The 20,652-nt window shown below is 47.4% G+C and overlaps 1 protein-coding gene across 1 annotated transcript; it reads left to right on the forward strand.

Moving 5' to 3' along the window:
- Positions 1 to 625: 625 nt before the first annotated feature.
- Positions 626 to 20,008, forward strand: LOC115629289 (probable E3 ubiquitin-protein ligase HERC2). The gene is made up of 11 exons (XM_030525729.1): positions 626 to 2,856; positions 2,918 to 3,483; positions 4,926 to 5,483; positions 5,556 to 6,484; positions 7,409 to 7,562; positions 7,620 to 9,517; positions 9,576 to 9,949; positions 10,156 to 17,986; positions 18,378 to 18,861; positions 18,927 to 19,103; positions 19,164 to 20,008. The coding sequence occupies exons 1-11, from the start codon at positions 948 to 950 to the stop codon at positions 19,314 to 19,316; spliced, it is 15,033 nt and encodes a 5,010-aa protein (XP_030381589.1). The 5' UTR covers positions 626 to 947; the 3' UTR covers positions 19,317 to 20,008.
- Positions 20,009 to 20,652: the final 644 nt, after the last annotated feature.

A 20,652-nucleotide genomic window follows, 5' to 3' on the forward strand; every position in this document is an offset into this window, starting at 1 on the left:
ATTTGGTCTAACAGTTTGATCTCTAGTGTATTTGTATGTTGGGGGCTTAAGGATGGATGTTGTTATTGCTTACAGTAAAAATTAAATCAAAAATTCACATTAATGACTGAAAGGAAATCCTTTTTGCTTGACTATTAAACGCATGCTATCTGCTGGCCTATTTCAAATCGATTAATCCTAAAAAAATGAAAAGAGAAACAATTTTATGGTAGAACTTCGTTTCCAAGCTGCAGCAGTGGCCTCCTTTTAATTACTTTTGTGTTTTTTTGCTCAGCGCTCGATTAACATCCCATAACACGGCATACAGGGTATTTCATAGCGGACCCGTCCGACTATTACATTCTTGTTAAATTTGACCAAGGCTTTTACAAGTGCTGCCAATCACATAAAGTGTGCTGAAAACAGTGCTACCACATTACCCAACAATAATCATGACACACTATAAATCGCTCATCGCTATTTGCTTGCAAAACAGAACGCAACTTATATTTTATTTAAAAGCTAATCGTAAAATAATTACATCTTTCGGTTCTACATAATATTGTTAAAACTGGTCGGAATGTGATATCAATATGAATTAATATATACATGTATTCGAATGTGGGTTAAGTTTAAGAACAAGGACGATAAAAAAAGACTTCTCGGTGAAAGAAAACTACAATCTAACCCACACACTAAGGTGTGTGTCCGTGCGTGTGTGAAACGACATTGACATCGCGGTTGCTATTAACTGTGCCGCTTTCAAAGCATAACAAGAACAACTCAGAACAACAAGCTTCTCAACGTTCACACACAAAGACGATTGCTTTGCCATTATGATTCCTTCCGTAATTGGAAAGTGGGAAAGAGTTGAGGCTAATTTCGCCAATTGAGCTACCCCTACCGGAACCCAATTAAAATTATTTAAGTTGTCCTGCTAATAGAAAATTTGAAAGTAGACAAAAAACATGTACTATGGCAACTACAACGCAAATGAAGGCACTGCGGCAGCAACCACTCCCACCGGTGACCTTTATTTGCGGCCTTTGCCGTACTTGGATGCAAAGTGGTTGCGGGCCGATCTTATTGCCTGTCTACGTAACTCCGCCGAAGCTGCCGTGCTGTGGAATCATCTGATTCAGGACTGTGAGTTAGTATCTTCGCCAGCCGCAGCAGTAATGAACGCTCGTGGTCAACTCTCTTACCTAGGCGACGATGGAAAACACTATTGCGGGGCTCAGAAGCTTAAGTGCATCTGCTGCCAGTCGGACTATTGTGGCCCGCTTTCAGCATGTAACTGCGAAGGATGTCGCCCTCTAGACTCAGACACGGCTATTAGGAAGCTGACTTCGGCTGCCCAGCAAGCCGCAACTCAACATCATGGGTCGGAGCTGACGCTAAATAACTGGCTGTGGAGCCAACCTCCCACGCAACAGGCAAAAAAGGAATGCCAGCGTATGCTCATTGCTGAGCTGCACGAGTTGGCTTTACGTGCAGCCGGAAATTGTCTTTCAGCGCAGCAGATGCGCCAGCAGTTGTTTATATACGAGCGATATTTTGTGGCTCTAAAGCGTACTCAGCAGCAGCAGTTGCAGCAAAAGCAAAATCTTCTCCAGCAGCAGCATCAAATAAACAAAACGGCCGACGCACCCACAAGCAGTGGTAGCAACAGCACTGTGGTAGAAAAATTAGGACGTCGAGTAAGCGCGCTGCCATTGCGTCGCGACTCCAATCACACGCCGGATTCGTCGGCTATAGCTACTGCGGGTTCTGGATACACCCCAAATGAACATGTTGCCCTTGGCTTAGCGCGCGTTGGCACACGCGCTGCCCTTAACTTCTCGTTTGCTTTTCTCCGCCGTGCTTGGCGTTCCGGCGAGGATATAGAGATGTGCAGCGAGCTGTTAAGTGAAGCGCTCGAATCGCTGCAGGAGCTGCCCGAAGCGACGCTCTTTGATGCGACCGAGGTCTCACCGCTGTGGCTAGAGGTTATGGAACGCTCCATTAAGTTTCTGCGTTTGGTTGCACTTGGTGATCCAATGGGCGGGCGCTGTGTTGCTCCAATTGCCGACCGTCATACGGCGCTATGCCTGCTACTCGAGCTAGGCGTCCAGAAGGGCACACTAGCGGCCACGTTAGAGTGCGTCGTGTTGTTGCTCTTGTTGTGGGACAAAGATAAGTCGAGTAATGACAACCGTGACATACCGAAAAAGGCTGGTGCACCTCTGTTGCCAATCTTGCAACGCTACCAACGCATTAGCGCAGGCGGCTCAATGGCTGGAGCCACTGTAGCTAACGGTGATCTCGTGAGTACAACCAGCGCCACAGAAACCTTTCTACGCTTTCTTATGCTGCCAAAAAGCAGCGCAGCTATTGTGGACCTGAAGCGCGCTGCGGTTGTCATCATATCGCATCTGGATAGATTGGCGTTGCCACATATGCCTAATTGCGTAGTGCGGGGCCCCCCGCAGCAGGACAGTTTGCGTGCACAGCTTGGGCACATGGCCCAGCCCGCACCACCTCCACCGACACCACAGGAACAACAACGTGTCTACGTGCTGGGATGGCCGACGCTTTATAGGGAGCAGCATGGCTTTACGGCAGAGCCAGCGCTTCACTGCAGCATGGGCGAGATGCCGACCGCTGCGGACAGCGGAGGATACTCGGCGCCATTGCTGAAATGCAAGTTTCAGGTGAAGCAAGTAGCGTGCAGCGAGGAATTGGTGCTGTTTCTATCACAGGATGGCAAGCTTTACAACTGGCGCATTTCTAAACCAGAGCTCGAGCCGCAGTTGATCGAAGAGATTGCACATGAGCATATTGTGACTATTGCGTCTCACTGTGAGGGTCGCCACTTTCTGGCTATTGACACACATCGTAAGTAGAGATAATTTCAACGATATCAAGCACTTTAATTATCCATTATTTTCAATTTAAGGCAATGCGTACTCATGGGGATCTGGCGAAAGCCATCGTCTAGGACACGGTGATTGCCATGCTCGCGAGTTTCCAACCAAAATTGTTGCCCTGGACCATTGTGTAAAGGCCGTTTTTTGTGGCTGCTCTTATAGCGCCGCTATTACCAATAGCGGTAATTTATATACCTGGGGTCGCGGCACTTACGGACGTTTGGGTCATGGCAACTCGGATGACCAATGCCTGCCCGCTATTGTTATGGCCGTTGCAGATCATGAGATTATTGATGTGGCGTTGGGTAGCGGAGACGCTCACACGCTGTGTCTGACGGCCGAAGGCCTGGTTTATGCCTGGGGCGACGGCGATTACGGTAAACTCGGTAATGGCAGCTGCAACAGTAGCCTCCTACCGATCATCATCGAAACACTGCCGCGTATTCAACGAGTTTTCGCCGGAGCTCAGTACTCACTGGCGCTAAGTGTCGATGGTCAGTTATACACGTGGGGCAAGAGCACGTGCTTGGGCCACCACATGGTCGAGCGCAACGTCCAGGGCTATAGCGTTCCTAAGCAGGTCACGGCTTTGCAGGTGAGTTCTATAGTTTTAATAAAACTATTAATATGCGCGAATAACTTCATTTTGCTACAATCTCACATTTAATGTTTATTAAGTTTTTGCATTCATATGTAAGCAGGATGAGTTCCAATAGTGGCCTGCGAATAGCTTACTAAGGATATTTTGTCTTCACCTGATTCTGCAAAAAATTAAAATTTTTATTAAATAATACACCATGCACTTACAAAATAATTTATGCATATGATCAATGAAAAAACTTCAACAAATCCAACTCAGTTCCATTTTAAGGCGAAATAGTGCGTTATAATAATGAACGTGTGATCGACTTTGTATACATAGAAAAATATTTGTAGAGGGGTGGCAACGCCCCCCCCCCTTCCCCCCCCCCCTGCCTACGCCCTTGTGTTTATATGTCAAGCTGCATCGTAATATGTGAACTCTACAGGAGCAATAGCCATAAATATACCTCTTGCCTATGCTTCACCAGCAATCCCGATGCAAATAAATATAATTTATTTTAATTTTAAAAAGCTAAATTAAAAAATTAAAATTGAAAATTGTTTTTTTTCTTTTGTTGAAGTTTTAAAAAGTTGGGATCGCACAGCCTTATCTTTACATTATTGTTTGTTCCTCGCAAACATTGAGTGGGCTTTTATTTACTTTTTGAAGCTAAAATCGGGCTAAGCTTTTTTATATGCCTGATACAGCTTGTTTGAACGTTTCTGAAAATAAAGAAGCGGCGTCAACAATTAAATAAATTTAAAATATTTTTATTTTTCTTCTTTTTGCCAAAGCGTATACAACTCAGTGCCGGATTTATCTGGGTACAGAGTATTTCATTGTCGGCCTTGCTCGTGCGTAGCGTTCTCTCTTCTTAACTTTTATTGTAATTATTTATTTTATTTAAATCTACAAATATGGGCTGTCGATATGTACGTATGTATTACAATATACAAGTAGATATACAGGTTGAACAAATAATATACTATTAGCTTGTGTCTTCGAAATAGAAAGAATTAAATTTGAAGCATGAGAATATCGTACTTTGCCCATTCCCTAATAATTCGTCCGACAAGTGATCAACATGGAATCTTTAGGTTGCACATATGTACATTTCTGGGTACCTACAGTGGACCAGAAGTAATTGGAGACCATCCCTTATGACAATAATATAATAATTTAGACTTAAGCGAGTTCTCTCTTATGTAATGTTTTTAGAGGAATTTAAATATTGTTGCACTTTTCTAGTATATACAAGAAGAGACAAAAGGTTTCTAATATTGTGGCAATAACGGAAAAAGTATTTTTTGTTTTTGTAATTTTTTCGTGCACCTCATTTTAATAAGTATGTCCCAACAAACGTTTTAATCCATTCAATCAATGTTTGAATGTTTACGTAATGTACCCTTTATTGATGGACGCAAAAATGGGAAATTTCTTTCTCATCATTGCAGCACAAGCGCGTTGTGGATGTAGCAGTAGGCGTGGCTCACTGTCTGGCGTTAAGCAGCGGAGGTGAGGTATACGGCTGGGGTTGGAACGATTATCAACAAATCTGCCCTTCTGCTATCTCCCGGGAACCGCTATTGCGTGCGCCTTTGATGATTACACCGCCCACAGTAATCGTCAGCGGTGTAGCATGTACGGCAGGTCAGAGCCTTTTGTGGACCCAGAGTTCTTGGCAAGGTGTACCTCTGCGCGTCCCCTTCGTCATCGACTTAACCGAACCAACATTCCGCCTGCTTGATCAGTTACTAGGAATGTGCTGCGGAGGACAAGATAGCAACAACCGCCAAACACCTAACCAGGAGTCCGAATGTATTGCAGTAGCTTGCCTAAATCTTATACGCTTACAGTTGGTGGCACTCATTTCAAACGGCGTGGAACCCAAACAACTCGGTTTGGGAAGTGGAAGCCGTTTGCTGGCTAGTCTAAAGACGCGCATTCTCACACTGGCGGGCGGTACAAATGTTCTTAAGACCATACAAGTTGCGGCACAGCAGGCATTGCAGGTGAGCTATGCTTGTGAAGATTTACCATTGCTAGACTTATAATAACAATTAAACAACTTCTTACGTCCTTAGGATGGCTGGAGCGTACTACTGCCCACTGCAGCGGAACGGGCGCAGACATTGACCTCTCTCTTACCTTCGGAGCTGGGTCATTCATCGCCGGGGCATCGCTTTATGACAGATCTGCTTGTAAGCTCGCTTATGGCCGAGGGCGGTCTTGAGTCCGCACTGCATCATGCCATACGCCTGGAGTCCTCGTCCGTAGATACAGCCAGTGATGGTGCTCATCATCTGCCACTGTTGCACCTCATCACACGGCTTCTGGGAAACAACGCGGCACTAACGCAAACGCGGCTAGCACAGCGACGATCACCAACGCTAGTCACCAAGCATGAGCAAGAACCAAAAGAGAGTTGCAGCATTGAGCGAAGCAGCCCTAGTTTAAATTTGTTACACCGCTTCCAGAGGTTGCTATTAGCACATATGCACCAGGCAAGCGGCATCGCCGACGAGGATACGAGTGGAGCCGAGGCATTGCTGGCGCAGTACCTGCACAGCTTGGTTCCCCTCTGCGTAGTCACATTGCAACAGGCGCACGAGCTTGCACTGCAAGGACGTGATGTCAGTGACGTTAACGAAGTGCTCAAGTCGGATATCTCGGATGCCCTGCTATACGAACTGCTTATGGGTCTTGTGCTGCTTAAGCGTGATCGTCCTGAATGCCTCTCCAAGTTCCGCTGGACGCGAGTATTTGTCCCATTGTTGCGTGCTCTGGACAAGCTGAACCATGTCCTGTGCGAGAGCGAGCTCCGAGATGGTGACGATATGGGCTGGCCAGGCATTATATGTCGCGGTGGCCCCAAGGGCGGTGCGACCGGCAACATACCAGCAACTGAATCCGAAATGCAATATGTACGTCGTACAGATCTCGAAAATCAGTTGATCGACGGAGGGCGCTGTGTGATACTTGGTGGCTATGTGTGCGATCTTACAGGATATGTGTAAGTAGCATTTATATTTATACCCTGTAAAAAAAAGGTAAAAGGCTAGTTTAGTGCTGATGTATGTAACACACAGTAGAAGGCGTGGTAGACACCTGAATGTATATATTTATATTATTATCAGTATGACAATATAGCCACGTCCGTCTGTCAGAAGTGGGAATACAGGGTATTTTACTGTCGGACTGGCTCGACTGTAGCGTTTTTTTTAATCTTTTTATAATTTTTTAAAATATATACTAAATGGATTTAAATTTGCATTTACTGATTTAAATTTGTTTATCATTTTTAATAACAACCAACAAAGATACATTGAAATATGATACAAAGAGCTTTACAAATATAATAAATTTTGAGTGGAGAACCGTTCTAAATAATTCGCACACAGATGACGTACATATGTACATTAAGAAAGTTTTATGGGACTGACAATCATCTTTGATTACATTGTTCTTATGCTTATTATGGTGTTTTTTGGTGAAGTCAATACACTTATACATACAAATCAACATATGTATGTTATATACAAAAGTGCGTACGCAGCTTTTATCAAAGGGGTCGCGAACAAAAATTTGAATTAAATAATACGCGATGCGTTTAAATAATAATTTATGCTTCAACAAATAGTGAATGTGTGGTCGACTTTATATGGTAACATTTTTTGTAGGGGGCAACGATTTAGGTTTGTGCAAAGTTAAAAATGTAGCAATGAGTACAGGGTATATAAAAACGGGGTAGATGAGTACAAGGTATATAAGAGCCGGGTGCGCGGATGTAGCATTCGACATGTTTTAATTTGTAAATGTTCAATGATCCCTCAAAGTTTTTGGTTTTAGGAAAAGGGCTAAAATATCTGTAAAAGTGTACTTATGAATAGTGAACTCAAAACCATAATTCTATCTATTAAATGATGCTGCACTATAGAAATGAATCCCAGGGCTTGCAGGAGCTACTGGCAGCAGGTATAGGCAAGGACCTGACCGCCGATCTAAGCGCGCCTGCCACGCGCTGCATTATGGAACACATACTACAGAATCATAAGCTAGGCAAATATGCAAACGCTACTAGCGAAGAAAAGGTAAGTCACTATAAGTTCAAACCCTATCCACCTGCTTTCATATTTTTGTCCTCTCAGCACCCGCCTTCATCGGGTCTCTCTCTTACCCATTTCAACTCGGAGTGTGCATTGGCTCATCTATTGGGTGTAACCGCAAATCTCATGATAACTGGACCGGCCTTGCAACCGGCGGAGCTTCAGTGTAAACAGCTAAATAAATCATCGATACTCAGCGGTGGGCTGCTGCTGCTGCAACCAAGCAATCCCTTTGACGAAGAAAAAGGAGACGCTCGCAGTAGCCATAGCACAGCCGGAAATACACCTACTGGCCACGAACCACCGCCAACGCCGTTGCAGCAACCGCCAGTACGTCCTGTTCGCTCTCAGCTTCAGCAGCGCGTCGACAATTTCATTGGTGGATTGGCCGAAGCGCGATTAGGAGATATGCTTGTTGCCGCCTGGACGGCGCTTGCCGAGCGTTACTGCAAGGAGCACAACCTTATGTGGCATCAGGAGTTCCCCACAGAGCATCCTGTGCAAGAGTTGGAGCGATTACTGACTGCAGTGCTTATACGCCACCAATGCCTTGGTGGACTGGTAGTCAACACATTGGAGGCTAATATGCAGTCACAGCCGCCCAAACAACTTTCTGAGATTATTCGACTCGTCTACCAGTCTAAATGGTCTGTAGTACGCACACGCCAGCAGCTGAACCGCAGTTACAAAGAGGTTTGCGCGCCAATTATTGAGCGCCTGCGTTTTTTGCTCTACGAAGTGCGGCCGACAGTTAGCTCCCAGCAACGTGGCTTACAACGATTACCGCTACTGCACCGACTGCCGCGCTTCAAACACCTGGTACGCCGACTGCTGGTTGAGATGCGTGCCGTCAAGAAGCAGCTGGCCTGCGCCAAGCCCGAAGACATTCTCAACGTTACAATCCAGAGCCAGCAGCAGCAGCATATGGTCAAGCAAGAGTCATTAGAACTTTTACCGGTTAACGGCCTCGAGCTAACAACAGATCTAACAACAGCGACTCCCATGGCACTCCCTCCCTCAGCTACCACAGAGCACGTATTAAAGTCCAGCAATGATATTTTTTACGAGCATGAGCAGGATGAGAAGAAGCCAGAAAACGAGGCGGAAATGGATGAGTCTTCAGCACGCCTGTTGCGCCGCATCAATGAGAAACTCCATTTTGATGGTGAACTAAACGCATCATTGATGCACGATATCGTGGACTTTGCCATGCAGGACAGCTGTGATGTGGAAACTGTACGTCGTGCTATGTATTGCCAGATGCAGCGCTACCAGTTGCGCCTCGGCGGCCTACAGTTGTTTCAGCAGTTGCTCGAGGTGCATGGCCTCCTTGACGCACCTCAATACAACCTACTTAATGGCTTTCTGGGACTACATTTGAAAAATAGTGGCGGCGTTGGTGCTCATACAATGCATGTTCTCAAACAGCTAAACATGATCACAGCCTATCAGAAGGCTAATTTACTTTTGGCCCAGTCGCGCATCATAGAGTGGGCAGTGCGTGAGCTGCGACGACTCGTAAATGAGGAGCAGCTGCCACTACGCGGAAAAGATAGCTGCAACCTAAGCGCCTACGTGCTACTTAAGAAGCTACCGCGCGCACGTTTTTTGCTGAGCGTGTTTGGATTGTTGGCCAAGGAGCAGGGTGCTAACGAGCTGAGTCTGCTCATCAACTCAGGACTTTTAGGTACCGTGCTAGGGCTACTGGCACAAACCGGCGGCGAGGGCATTGCAGCACGCTCACCTTTTGAGCTTACTGTACTCTACGAGGACACCATGCTGAAGCAGAAGTCAAGCAAGGCACACCTTAGCGGTCCGGAGCTGGCTAAACTTATGAAAATCGGCACACGCATTGTGCGTGGCGCCGACTGGAAGTGGGGTGACCAGGATGGAAATCCTCCTGGCGAGGGTCGTATCATAAGTGAGGTGGGCGAAGATGGGTAAGTGTCAACGCTATCGTTAATCAGTTCCTCGAATTATTCTGATATTCTGTTATAGCTGGGTGCGTGTGGAATGGTATACTGGCGCGACCAATTCGTACCGTATGGGCAAAGAAGGACAGTACGATCTGCAATTAGCCGACAGTGCGCTTAACATCGTTTCGCCTACAGAGCCGGAGCATGACGAGATACATTGCTGCGAGCCACCGCCTACTAGTGAATCCCATCCCACAAAGCTGCTTCGCTACTGCGCCTCTAAGTTGTTACAGATCGTAGCCGTTGGTACGGGTCTGCATAGCGAACGCATGGACAAGCACGCAGTGCGCGGTGTCACTAGTATGTTTCGCACCATACTCGATCCCAAGCCGGCATTGGCTCTTACATCTCACTGCGTTAGTTGGCTTAATCTAGGCTTCGTACGTGCCATTGCAGGTGAGTCACAACTATCTATACAAACGTACTGCGCTTTAGATTAAGTAAATAATAAACAAGGACCAAAATTGCAAACAAAATTGCCCTAATCTTTGAATAGCTATAAATCAAACACACAATACCCATTTGTGTAAAAGTGTTGTTTGTAGGCCTAGTTTATTTTCATCAACCTAAAAGGTTTTCTTTTGTTTTTTTTGCCTTCGTAGGTGACTGCCGCACATTGTCCACCTACATGAGCTCACCGAGCTGGTTGACGTATTACATTGATCTCTTAGAACAGCCCGCTACAAGCGAGCAACTTGTCTTTCGTCAAATCCACTGCGTGCGCCTGCTGCAGTGCGCACTTGTGCACTGGTCGCATCAACAGCAGCATATGGGAGCGCTTGTGCGCCAGCTTTTCGCTACTTTAGGAAGGCTTGCTTTGCATTGTCCTCACGATACAACTCTGCAGCCACATGAGGGTAAAGCACGAGTTGTGCTCACTGCCTCACACTCTGGAACCGTGGCCGAAGAAATAGTTACCCTACTGCGACGGCTGCACACTTTGCCTCATTGGAATTCCGTTATTAACTCCTTTCTTGCCCAAAAACTATGTGTGGCTGCCGAACTCTTCGGAGAGGATTCGCCACCAGCTCGACCCCAACAGACTCAAAAACCGAACCAGCACCACGTCCAGCTACTGCTGGACAACGATCATGTCTTCGTGTTGGGTGTGCTAAGCACAATCGGTGGCTACGATTTGCGACCACGCGTTGGCCTTAACTGCTTTCATGAAGGGAATCACATGACTATATCCAGCTTCACTACACGAGGCCGCTGTCTGCTCGCTCACAACAATCTAAGCGGTCCAGCTGGCGGCCATTTTGTCAAAGTGGCTCTGTCATCGCTTCTACCAAATATTGACTACAGTGTGTTTAGTCTAACACGTCTACCAATGAATGAAATGCTGCTAAACGCATGGACAGTGCTACTCTATGGTCCGCCTGGCGATGCCAAGGAGGCGAATTCTACGCCTGAGGCACACATTGATCTAGCACTGCTTCGCGCTCAACAGCTTCATCTGGCCGTGCTCAACACCAACAGTGTTCTCTATCGACATCAGGCAGCGCTTCGAAAGATCCTTAAACAGCGTGCTCCTGGTATTTTTCAGACAGCTTATAACACCGATGGCAGTGGTTCGGAGGAGGAGGCCAATGTTGCAACGGTGGCCGATCAGCCCGGTACCAGTGCAGCGACCAAGAACAAGACAAGAACAACATCAACTGAGATAGTATCAAAACTGGATCAAAACAATGATCTGGAGCTGCTCATCCAATGCATTCTGTTGCGTGCTACGCAGCCATCACCAGTAAAGGCCTGCTACAGTTATACGGATTTGGCTACAGCAGCTTTGAATTGCGTGCAGTCGTTGGCCTGCCAAACACATTTGGAACTTAGTGAAGGAGGTGGAAGTGGAATTCAGCCCTGCATGTCGATACCAGCGCAGCCCACGATGGTACATGGTGTTCCCGTGTATAATATTGCTAACTTAAATTCCGCCTCAACGGTTAGTAGTGCTATTGCACCGGAACATATCAATGAACACCGGGCATTAGCTACTGATGCACAGCTTATTGGACAAATAATGGAAATGGGTTTTACACGTAAGTCAGTGGAGCTGGCGTTAAAACAACTTTCATTGCACCCCGAAACCATTCCTACTCCTGAGCAAATAGTTCAGTGGATTTTGGAGCATCCGGATGTGTGCGCCAATACCATTGAGGAGCCAAGTGATTTTCACGATACCAACGACACCGAAAAGCCCACAGGGACTGGTAAGCGGGACGCAGACGGCGATTCAGACAATGAATGTCTATCAAGCAGCACTTCCTCGGATACTGTTGAGGGCTCCTCCCTGCAGGACACTGAACTATCTCCAAACACAATTGCAACCGTACCAGGACCCACACCAGCACCGGACAACGCCCCCATCAAATTTGAGACTAGAAAGGACTTTCAGACGGCGGATCAATATGCGCTTTACGTGCGCGGCCTTGTCTGCCCGGGAATGACGGTGCGCTGCTGCCGTGACTTCGAGGAGATAAAGAAAGGCGATATGGGCACCGTTCTTATTGTAGATACGGAGGGCTTACATGATCTCAACGTGCAAGTGGACTGGCGTAATCACGGTAGTACCTACTGGGTTTGCTTTGTACACATTGAGTTGGTGGAGTTTTCGCATGACCAACAAGCTACTACTCAGCCTCGTCCTCCGCACATCGGTGTGGGAGCGCGCGTTCGTCTTCGCCCCTCCTGTCGCTTTATCTGGTCGATGCATATGCGCATTGGCCGCAGTACTGGGTATGTCACCGCCGTCAAAGGTAAAGAGGTGACTGTTGATTTTTTGGAGATGCCAGGTTGGCAGGGCCATATCAACGACGTGGAGCTCGTAAGCGTTCCCGCGTTTACCTCGGCAATGACATCAGATACTCAACTGCCGCAAAGCTCTCAGCCGATGCCAAATGACCTTATTGACGACTGGTCGCGCTGCATACGAGCCTTAAGCGTGAGTTCTAATGAGGCTGCCGCTAAACATCTTTTGGATGGAAGCGTTCAGGTATGGCAAAGCTCCTCTAGCGGACAGTGCAAGCACTGGATACGCCTTGAAATGCATGACCACGTACTTGTCCATCGCCTTACACTTCGAGTAAGCCCAGAGGATCACTCGCACATGCCTTCGTTAGTAGAAGTTCGCGTTGGTGAGTGCGTAGATAGTCTAAAGGAATACACATGGATACCTATTAAATCAACTGCTACCAGCGTACTCCTTATGCAGGATGTGCGCCACTACTTTCCTTGGATCGAGATCGTCATCAAGCAATGTCAAAACAACGGTATTCAATGCAAAGTTCACGGTCTAGAAATCGTAGGACGTCGCCAGCAACCGGATCTGGATCATATGCTGACAAATGCGCAGTTTTTGGCTTGTGAGTACACCGGCCTTGCCAGCGTTGGTCCTAGCGCTGATGGATGCGTATCTCCTGATGCAAGAAGTACACCTCAAAACGAACTTCCCTGCACTGTCATGGTTTGGGGCCTAAACGACAAGGAGCAGTTGGGTGGTCTAAAGGGTTCCAAGGTCAAAGTACCTACCTTCTCACAGACCATCAGCCGATTGCGTCCCATTCATATAGCTGGAGGCTCAAAGTCGTTGTTCGTGGTATCACAAGATGGAAAAGTATACGCCTGTGGTGAAGGAACCAACGGCCGATTAGGTCTTGGCGTCACCCACAACGTCTCCATGCCCCACCAGCTGCACGTGCTGCATCAATATGTAGTTAAAAAGGTGGCTGTACATTCGGGTGGAAAGCACGCTTTGGCTCTAACCCTGGACGGAAAAGTTTTCAGTTGGGGTGAAGGCGAAGATGGTAAACTAGGTCATGGCAATCGCACCACAATCGACAAACCGCGCTTAATAGAGGCCTTGCGTTCCAAAAAGGTACGCGACATTGCTTGCGGCTCTTCGCATAGTGCAGCCATTACTTCGCTGGGTGAACTTTACACCTGGGGCTTGGGCGAGTATGGCAGGTTAGGCCATGGTGATAATGGAACGCAGCTGAAACCCAAGCTGGTCACGGCGCTTGTAGGCAGACGAGTCATTCAAGTGGCCTGCGGCAGCCGCGATGCGCAAACACTGGCACTCACCGAAGATGGCGCAGTGTTTAGCTGGGGTGATGGTGATTTTGGAAAGCTAGGCCGCGGTGGCTCCGAAGGATCAGCAACTCCCCACGAGATTGAGCGCCTGACAGGTATTGGAGTTATTCAGATCGAATGTGGTGCCCAATTCAGCTTAGCGCTTACCCGTGCCGGCGAGGTGTGGACCTGGGGCAAAGGCGACTACTACCGTCTAGGACATGGCGGAGATCAACACGTGCGAAAACCACAGCCAATTGCTGGTCTGCGTGGTCGACGCGTCATACATGTAGCCGTTGGGGCTCTACATTGCCTTGCCGTCACTGATGCAGGTCAAGTATTTGCATGGGGTGACAATGACCACGGTCAACAGGGCTCCGGAAACACGTTTGTTAACAAGAAGCCGGCTTTGGTTATCGGTCTGGATGCGGTCTTTGTAAATCGTGTGGCTTGTGGAAGCTCGCATTCGATTGCATGGGGCTTACCAAACGCAACACTGGACGACGAAAAGCGTGGACCCGTGCCTTTTACCACAACACGTGATCCCTTGGGTGGTAGTAGTCTAGCTATCTATGAAGCAGAGCCACTCGGTTCGGGTGGCTTAGCTACTACAGGATGTAAATCAGATTCCAAATCTACACACGGGACAATCACCAGTCTCAGTGAAAGTTTGGTATTAGAAACGCCGGCAGCGCGGCAGACGGCGCTGAACTATGTTTTAAAAGCTATGAGCATCCTACAGGCGCGTCAGCTGATAGTCGCTGCCCTAACTAGCCACAGTAAGGTCAACTACAACGAGAAGCAGACGCACGAGTTTGAAGTCGATCACGCATCCACAACTGCGGTAGGATCGTTAAAGGAGCTGGTAGCTCCCACTGGCGAGATGATTGCTCAAGGTGGTGGAGAGGCGCCAGCTGATGCAACTGATCCTGCTCTGCAGGAGGTCAGTCCCGACGGGCTGGATACCGCAATTCCGCCACCGCCGTCAACATGCCCCCTCAGCGCATTCCAGAGCCTTACCGGTTCGCTTTCTATGTCTACATCACTGTCTAGTAGTGCGATGCCTCACAAGCATTCCCGTATGTCTGCTAGCGCTATGTCAGTAATGGCCGCTACCATGACGCAGCAAGAGGACATGATGGCACCTATAAGCAGCATCGCTGGATTGGATGACTTTACCTCCCTTCTTGGTGAGGCTGAAGCCAAAACTTTGGTGGATCTCCTCAAGCTTGCCGTATGCGGACGCACTGGTCCGATGAGTACCGTCCAGACTATCGCCGAGACCCTCATCTTACTAGGAGCTGGCACGCCGACTATCGGTGCCATGTTATTGGAGACGTGCATAACCGAATTGGAGGATCTATGCACTTCGCGCCATTGTCTGGGTAAGGTTCCCAAACCCGTTATGCAGGAGAGTAGCCACCCTTACGTCGACAATGTGAATGTGACAGGCGTAGTGCGAATTCCAGGTGCAGACATGCTTCGTCTTGAATTTGATAGCCAATGCTCCACGGAAAAGCGAAACGATCCGCTTGTTATAATGGATGGTGCCGGTCGCGTCGTTGCCATGCGCTCCGGTCGCGAATTCTCGCACTGGGCGCCCGAGATACGTATTACTGGAGACGAGTTGCGCTGGAAATTTTCGTCGGATAGCTCAGTAAATGGCTGGGGTTGGCGCTTTTGGGTGCACGCCATCATGCCTGCCTCGACGTTGAGCGAAAGTGGTTCGGATCGAGCCGTGCTATCACAGCCGTCTATGCCGTTAGTGATGGCGTTGCTAGATGCGCGCCTAGGACCTCAGGAGACTGGCGTGCTTTTACGATTGGCTGCAGCTCTAGCCACCTGTGCTCAGTTGAGCGCACTAACTACGGCTCAACGCATTTGGGCTTTAAAAAAGCTGCATGCTGTTCTTCTGCTGGAGCATGCACCGCGACCGCACGACCCAACGCTGACCGCCATTGTAGTGCCACTTATCCCAGAGCTGTTACGGCAGTACGAGTATGAGGAGCCACAGGTACGGGGTGGCATACATTTGATGCACTCAGATTACTTCAAGACGCTTGCAGCGCTCGCCTGCGATATGCAAATAGATGCTATGTTGCCCCCTGGCGATGTACACAAATGGGCATGGTTCAAACGTTATTGTATCGCTGTACGTGTAGCGCAATCGCTAATTCGGCGCACAGAGCTACCAAAGAGCTTTTGCCTGGAGGTGCGCAAAAAGTTTGCCGAAATGCTGCCGCCAGTGCCGCCATCGCAGTCGCCTGGTGCTTCGCTGATGAATTCTACCACATCGCTGTCTTCTAGCACAACCAGCAACGTCACACCACCACCCCCTCCACAGCCATCGTTGGGACACCTTAGTCAGTACATCGATGCAGTGATAGTTCTGCGGGCACAAGAAGGCTCTGCCTCGGCATCCGCCTCCCTGAACAGTAGTGTCCTTAACTACATGCTACCATACAACGAACAACTCCAATGCTTGCACGAGGACCACTCACTTTTCAAGGAACAACACGATGCACAGCTGTTGCAGTGGCTGAACCGTCGTCCCGATGACTGGGCGCTTTCATGGGGTGGGGCTAGCACCATATACGGATGGGGTCACAACCACCGCGGGCAACTGGGAGGCCTAGAGGGCAGCCGCATTAAAACACCTACGCCATGCGAGGCGCTTAGCCTGCTACGACCCGTACAGCTGGCTGGTGGGGAGCAATCGTTATTTGCTGTTACACCGGATGGAAAGTTATTCGCTACGGGCTATGGTTCCGGCGGCCGTCTGGGAGTCGGTGGCACAGACTCTTGGGCCATTCCTACTCTAGTGGGCTCATTGCAGCACGTCTTTATCAAGAAGGTTGCCGTTAATTCAGGTGGCAAGCATTGCCTAGCCCTGACAACGGAAGGTGAAGTGTATGCATGGGGCGAAGGTGAGGATGGTAAACTCGGTCACGGAAACCGAATGAGCTACGATAGGCCCAAACTAGTGGAGGATCTGAATGGTATGAGTGTTGCTGACATTGCCTGTGGCAGCGCACACTCAGCCGCTATCACAGCATCGGGCCACGTACTGACATGGGGCAAGGGACGATACGGGCGCTTAGGTCACGGAGACTCTGAAGATCAACTGCGACCAAAGTTAGTCGAGGCCCTATTGGGTTATCGGGCCATCGACATCGCCTGTGGATCTGGAGATGCTCAAACGCTGTGCATCACCGACGACGATAACGTATGGAGCTGGGGTGACGGCGACTATGGAAAACTAGGCCGCGGCGGCTCCGACGGCTGCAAAGTTCCCTTTAAAATTGAAAGTCTGGCTGGCCTCGGTGTTGTCAAGGTGGAATGCGGATCGCAATTCTCTGTAGCGTTGACTAAATCTGGCGCTGTCTATACATGGGGCAAGGGCGACTTCCATCGCTTGGGCCATGGTTCCGTAGATCACGTGCGCAGACCTAAAAAAGTGGCCGCATTGCAGGGGAAAAAAATTATCTCGATTGCCACAGGATCGCTACATTGTGTCGCATGTAGCGACAGTGGCGAGGTTTACACATGGGGTGATAACGATGAAGGTCAGCTCGGCGACGGTACTGTAACTGCCATACAGCGTCCACGGTTAGTCACAGCACTACAAGGTAAACACATTGTTAAAGTAACCTGCGGGTCGGCCCATACTCTTGCGCTGTCTACGTCACAGCTTACGGAGCGACTACGCCCACTGCCCAATCCACCCCTAGAGTATGATCTAGTGCGTGACTTGCCTCCGGAAGCATTACATGCCCGCCTGATACTATTACACCATTTTTCGGAACTGTTGTGTCCCTGTCTTGCAATGCTGCCTATTACAGGCGATCTCAGCCTAGGCGCTCTGAAGGACGTGCTTGTCTATAACATTAAAGAGGCGGCCTTCCGAAAGGTAATTCAGACCACTATGGTGCGTGATAAGCAGCATGGCCCGGTCATCGAGCTAAACCGTATTCAAGTTAAACGCTCACGCAACAAGTGCAATGGATTGGCCGGCGTAGATGGCATGAAAAGCGTCTTCGGGCAGATGGTTCAAAAACTGCCGTTGCTCACGCAGGAGGCCCTTTCGCTACCACATCGTGTGTGGAAGGTGAAGTTCGTCGGCGAAAGTGTCGACGATTGTGGAGGCGGCTACAGCGAGTCCATTGCTGAAATGTGCGACGAACTTCAGAATGGCAGCGTTCCATTGCTTATAAACACACCTAATGGGCGTGGCGAAGCCGGAGCTAATCGGGATTGCTTTCTGCTTGATCCCACACTAACATCGGTGCTACAAATGAACATGTTTCGATTCCTTGGCGTCCTTATGGGTATTGCAGTACGCACTGGTTCACCATTGAGCTTAAAGTGAGTATATATATCTTTAGATTTTAATAGACCATGCTTATACCCTTGCACAGAATTTTGTCTGATATTTATTGACGGGGAACTTGGCAGGCCCCAAAAATAGATTTTTATCAGCATCATTGTAGTCAAGTCCATCTGTCTGTCCATCTTAATCGTGCAAGCAAACTTGTATTGTAACTAGCCGGATATATTAACAACTACATCGGTCGGCCTTTTTGATAAATAAACTGTAATTGCTTCATTCCTTCTGAAGCTGCAAGTTTTTTTTGTTATTGTTTACAATATATACTTATATAAAAAAAATGCAAAAAACAAAAAAAAACATTTGCAAGGGTATAATCTTTTTCCACTCTGCGAAGCTAAATATGTATTTCTTACCAACGACTTCTAGCCTTGCTGAGCCAGTTTGGCGTCAATTGACTGGCGAGGCACTACGTCCAACCGATCTCACAGAGGTAGATCGTGACTATGTAGCAGGCCTCCTCTGTATACGGAATATGGATGATGACCCAAAAGTTTTTAACACTTTGGAGCTGCCATTCTCGACATCGTCGGCTCGCGGCCACGAGGTACCGCTGTCCACACGTTACACCCACATCTCTCCCAAAAACCGAGCAGAATATGTGCGTCTTGCACTTAATTTTCGCCTGCACGAGTTTGATGAACAAGTTAAAGCAGTGCGTGATGGCATGTCGAAAGTCATACCCGTTCCGCTCCTATCATTATTTTCCGCCGTTGAGTTGCAGGCCATGGTCTGCGGCTCCCCAGATATTCCACTAGGCCTGCTTAAGTCGGTAGCCACATACAAAGGATTCGATCCAAATTCAGCGCTAGTCTCTTGGTTTTGGGAGGTTATGGAGGAATTTACCAATCAGGTGAGACCTATGACGATTCTTTTGATCTCAATATATTAAGAATTCCCATGAAATTTTTGTTATAGGAACGATCGCTCTTTCTGCGTTTTGTATGGGGTCGTACGCGACTGCCGCGAACAATAGCTGATTTCCGTGGACGCGATTTTGTGTTGCAAGTATTGGAAAAGAACCCTCCTGATCATTTCTTACCAGAAAGTTATACGTGCTTCTTTTTGTTAAAAATGCCGCGCTACTCTTGCAAGGTAATTCAAGCTTATATATCATTTAGGGTCACAACTTTACTAATGGTTTGCTTCCCACAGGCTGTACTTCTCGAAAAACTCAAGTATGCAATACATTTTTGCAAAAGCATTGATACAGACGAATACGCACGAGTGGCCATGGGCGAACCCACCGAGGCAACAGGCAGTGAAGACAATAGCGATCTAGAGTCCGTTGTTAGCCATGATGGTTAAGCGATGATATATATTCATACTCGAACCGACCATAACACGCATCGATTAATGTGGATAAAACCCTGTACCCAAAGGCTAAAAAATGTACATTACGTTTGTGCAAAGTATGCAACAGAAAGAAGGAAGCATTTCCGACCCCATGTGTACATATATGCATAATCAGTATGACGAAACAAATTGATCTAGACATGTCCGTCAGTGCGTCTGTCTGTCTGGATGAACGCCTCTATGTAAGAAACGGATGAGCCTTCATTGTCTAAACTTGGTTTATACACCCCTAGTCCCTAGGCAACATGATTTATGTTCATTTGTTTTCAATTTACAATATTTACGATTATACTCTAGTACTATGTCGATGTAGGAACACATATTACAAGTCGGTGGAAGCTTGTTTGAGTACAGGGTAACTTTACTGTCGGACTAACCCGACTGTAACATTATTTCCTGTTCTTAAATTTAAGTTTTCGGTGTCATTGAGAACGATTAGCAGGAAGCTTTAAATGATACTACTTTGATGCAATTACTAATCAGGAATCGAGCCTAGGCAAGTTGACATTCATCGATAAAACTTATGCACATATAGAAATATCGTATATGCGTATGTGTACGTAAAAACAAATGATTTTATCACCATTGGCACAAGGTGGATTCATCCCTATTTTAACATACATATGCACTTAACTGAATTCGTACGCACTTTTTTTATTTAGGACGACGGAGTAAATAAGCGAACAACTTGTAAAACTTGTTAAAATCCACTTGCGCCCCCTAAATTCGCACCCGCTTAACAAACAGGATCTCTAGAACTTAAAAATGTCCCTCATTACATTATTTACAAAAGACTAACTGTTATCTAGAATAGAAATGTTATTGCCATTGAAGACTAGACATTCACCATTCATCAAACCACCCATCCATTTTATTTTGCGGCATCTAAAACATATTTAGCATACATACGAACAAGTACGTATGCATTCATTCTCACATTCATGCATACACATTTGAAAATAAATAATCTCGTTAAATGCTTAATTAAAAGTGCCTGCTGACAGAAAATTCTTCGTTTACAATTGCACTTTTGGCGTTAATTTCGGTCAAAATCCGTGTGCATTTGAATTGAAGATGAGAAGAAGACGAAGAAGGAGGGAGAGAGATTGACGAAACAATAGAGTCGGAAGACGGGAAAAGCTAAAATAAAACCAAAGCACTACAATTATTCCATTGAATGTTAGTTGAAGTTATACTACTCATAGCTTATGATAACCAAGAACAACCTCTATGGTTGATACGAATGTTAGATGCAATAATATACTTGTAATAATGGTGGTCGTTTTTG

This window comes from Scaptodrosophila lebanonensis, unplaced genomic scaffold (assembly GCF_003285725.1).
Source record: "Scaptodrosophila lebanonensis strain 11010-0011.00,11010-0021.00 unplaced genomic scaffold, SlebRS2 tig00000138-arrow-arrow-pilon, whole genome shotgun sequence".
Taxonomy (NCBI): Eukaryota; Metazoa; Arthropoda; class Insecta; order Diptera; family Drosophilidae; genus Scaptodrosophila; species Scaptodrosophila lebanonensis.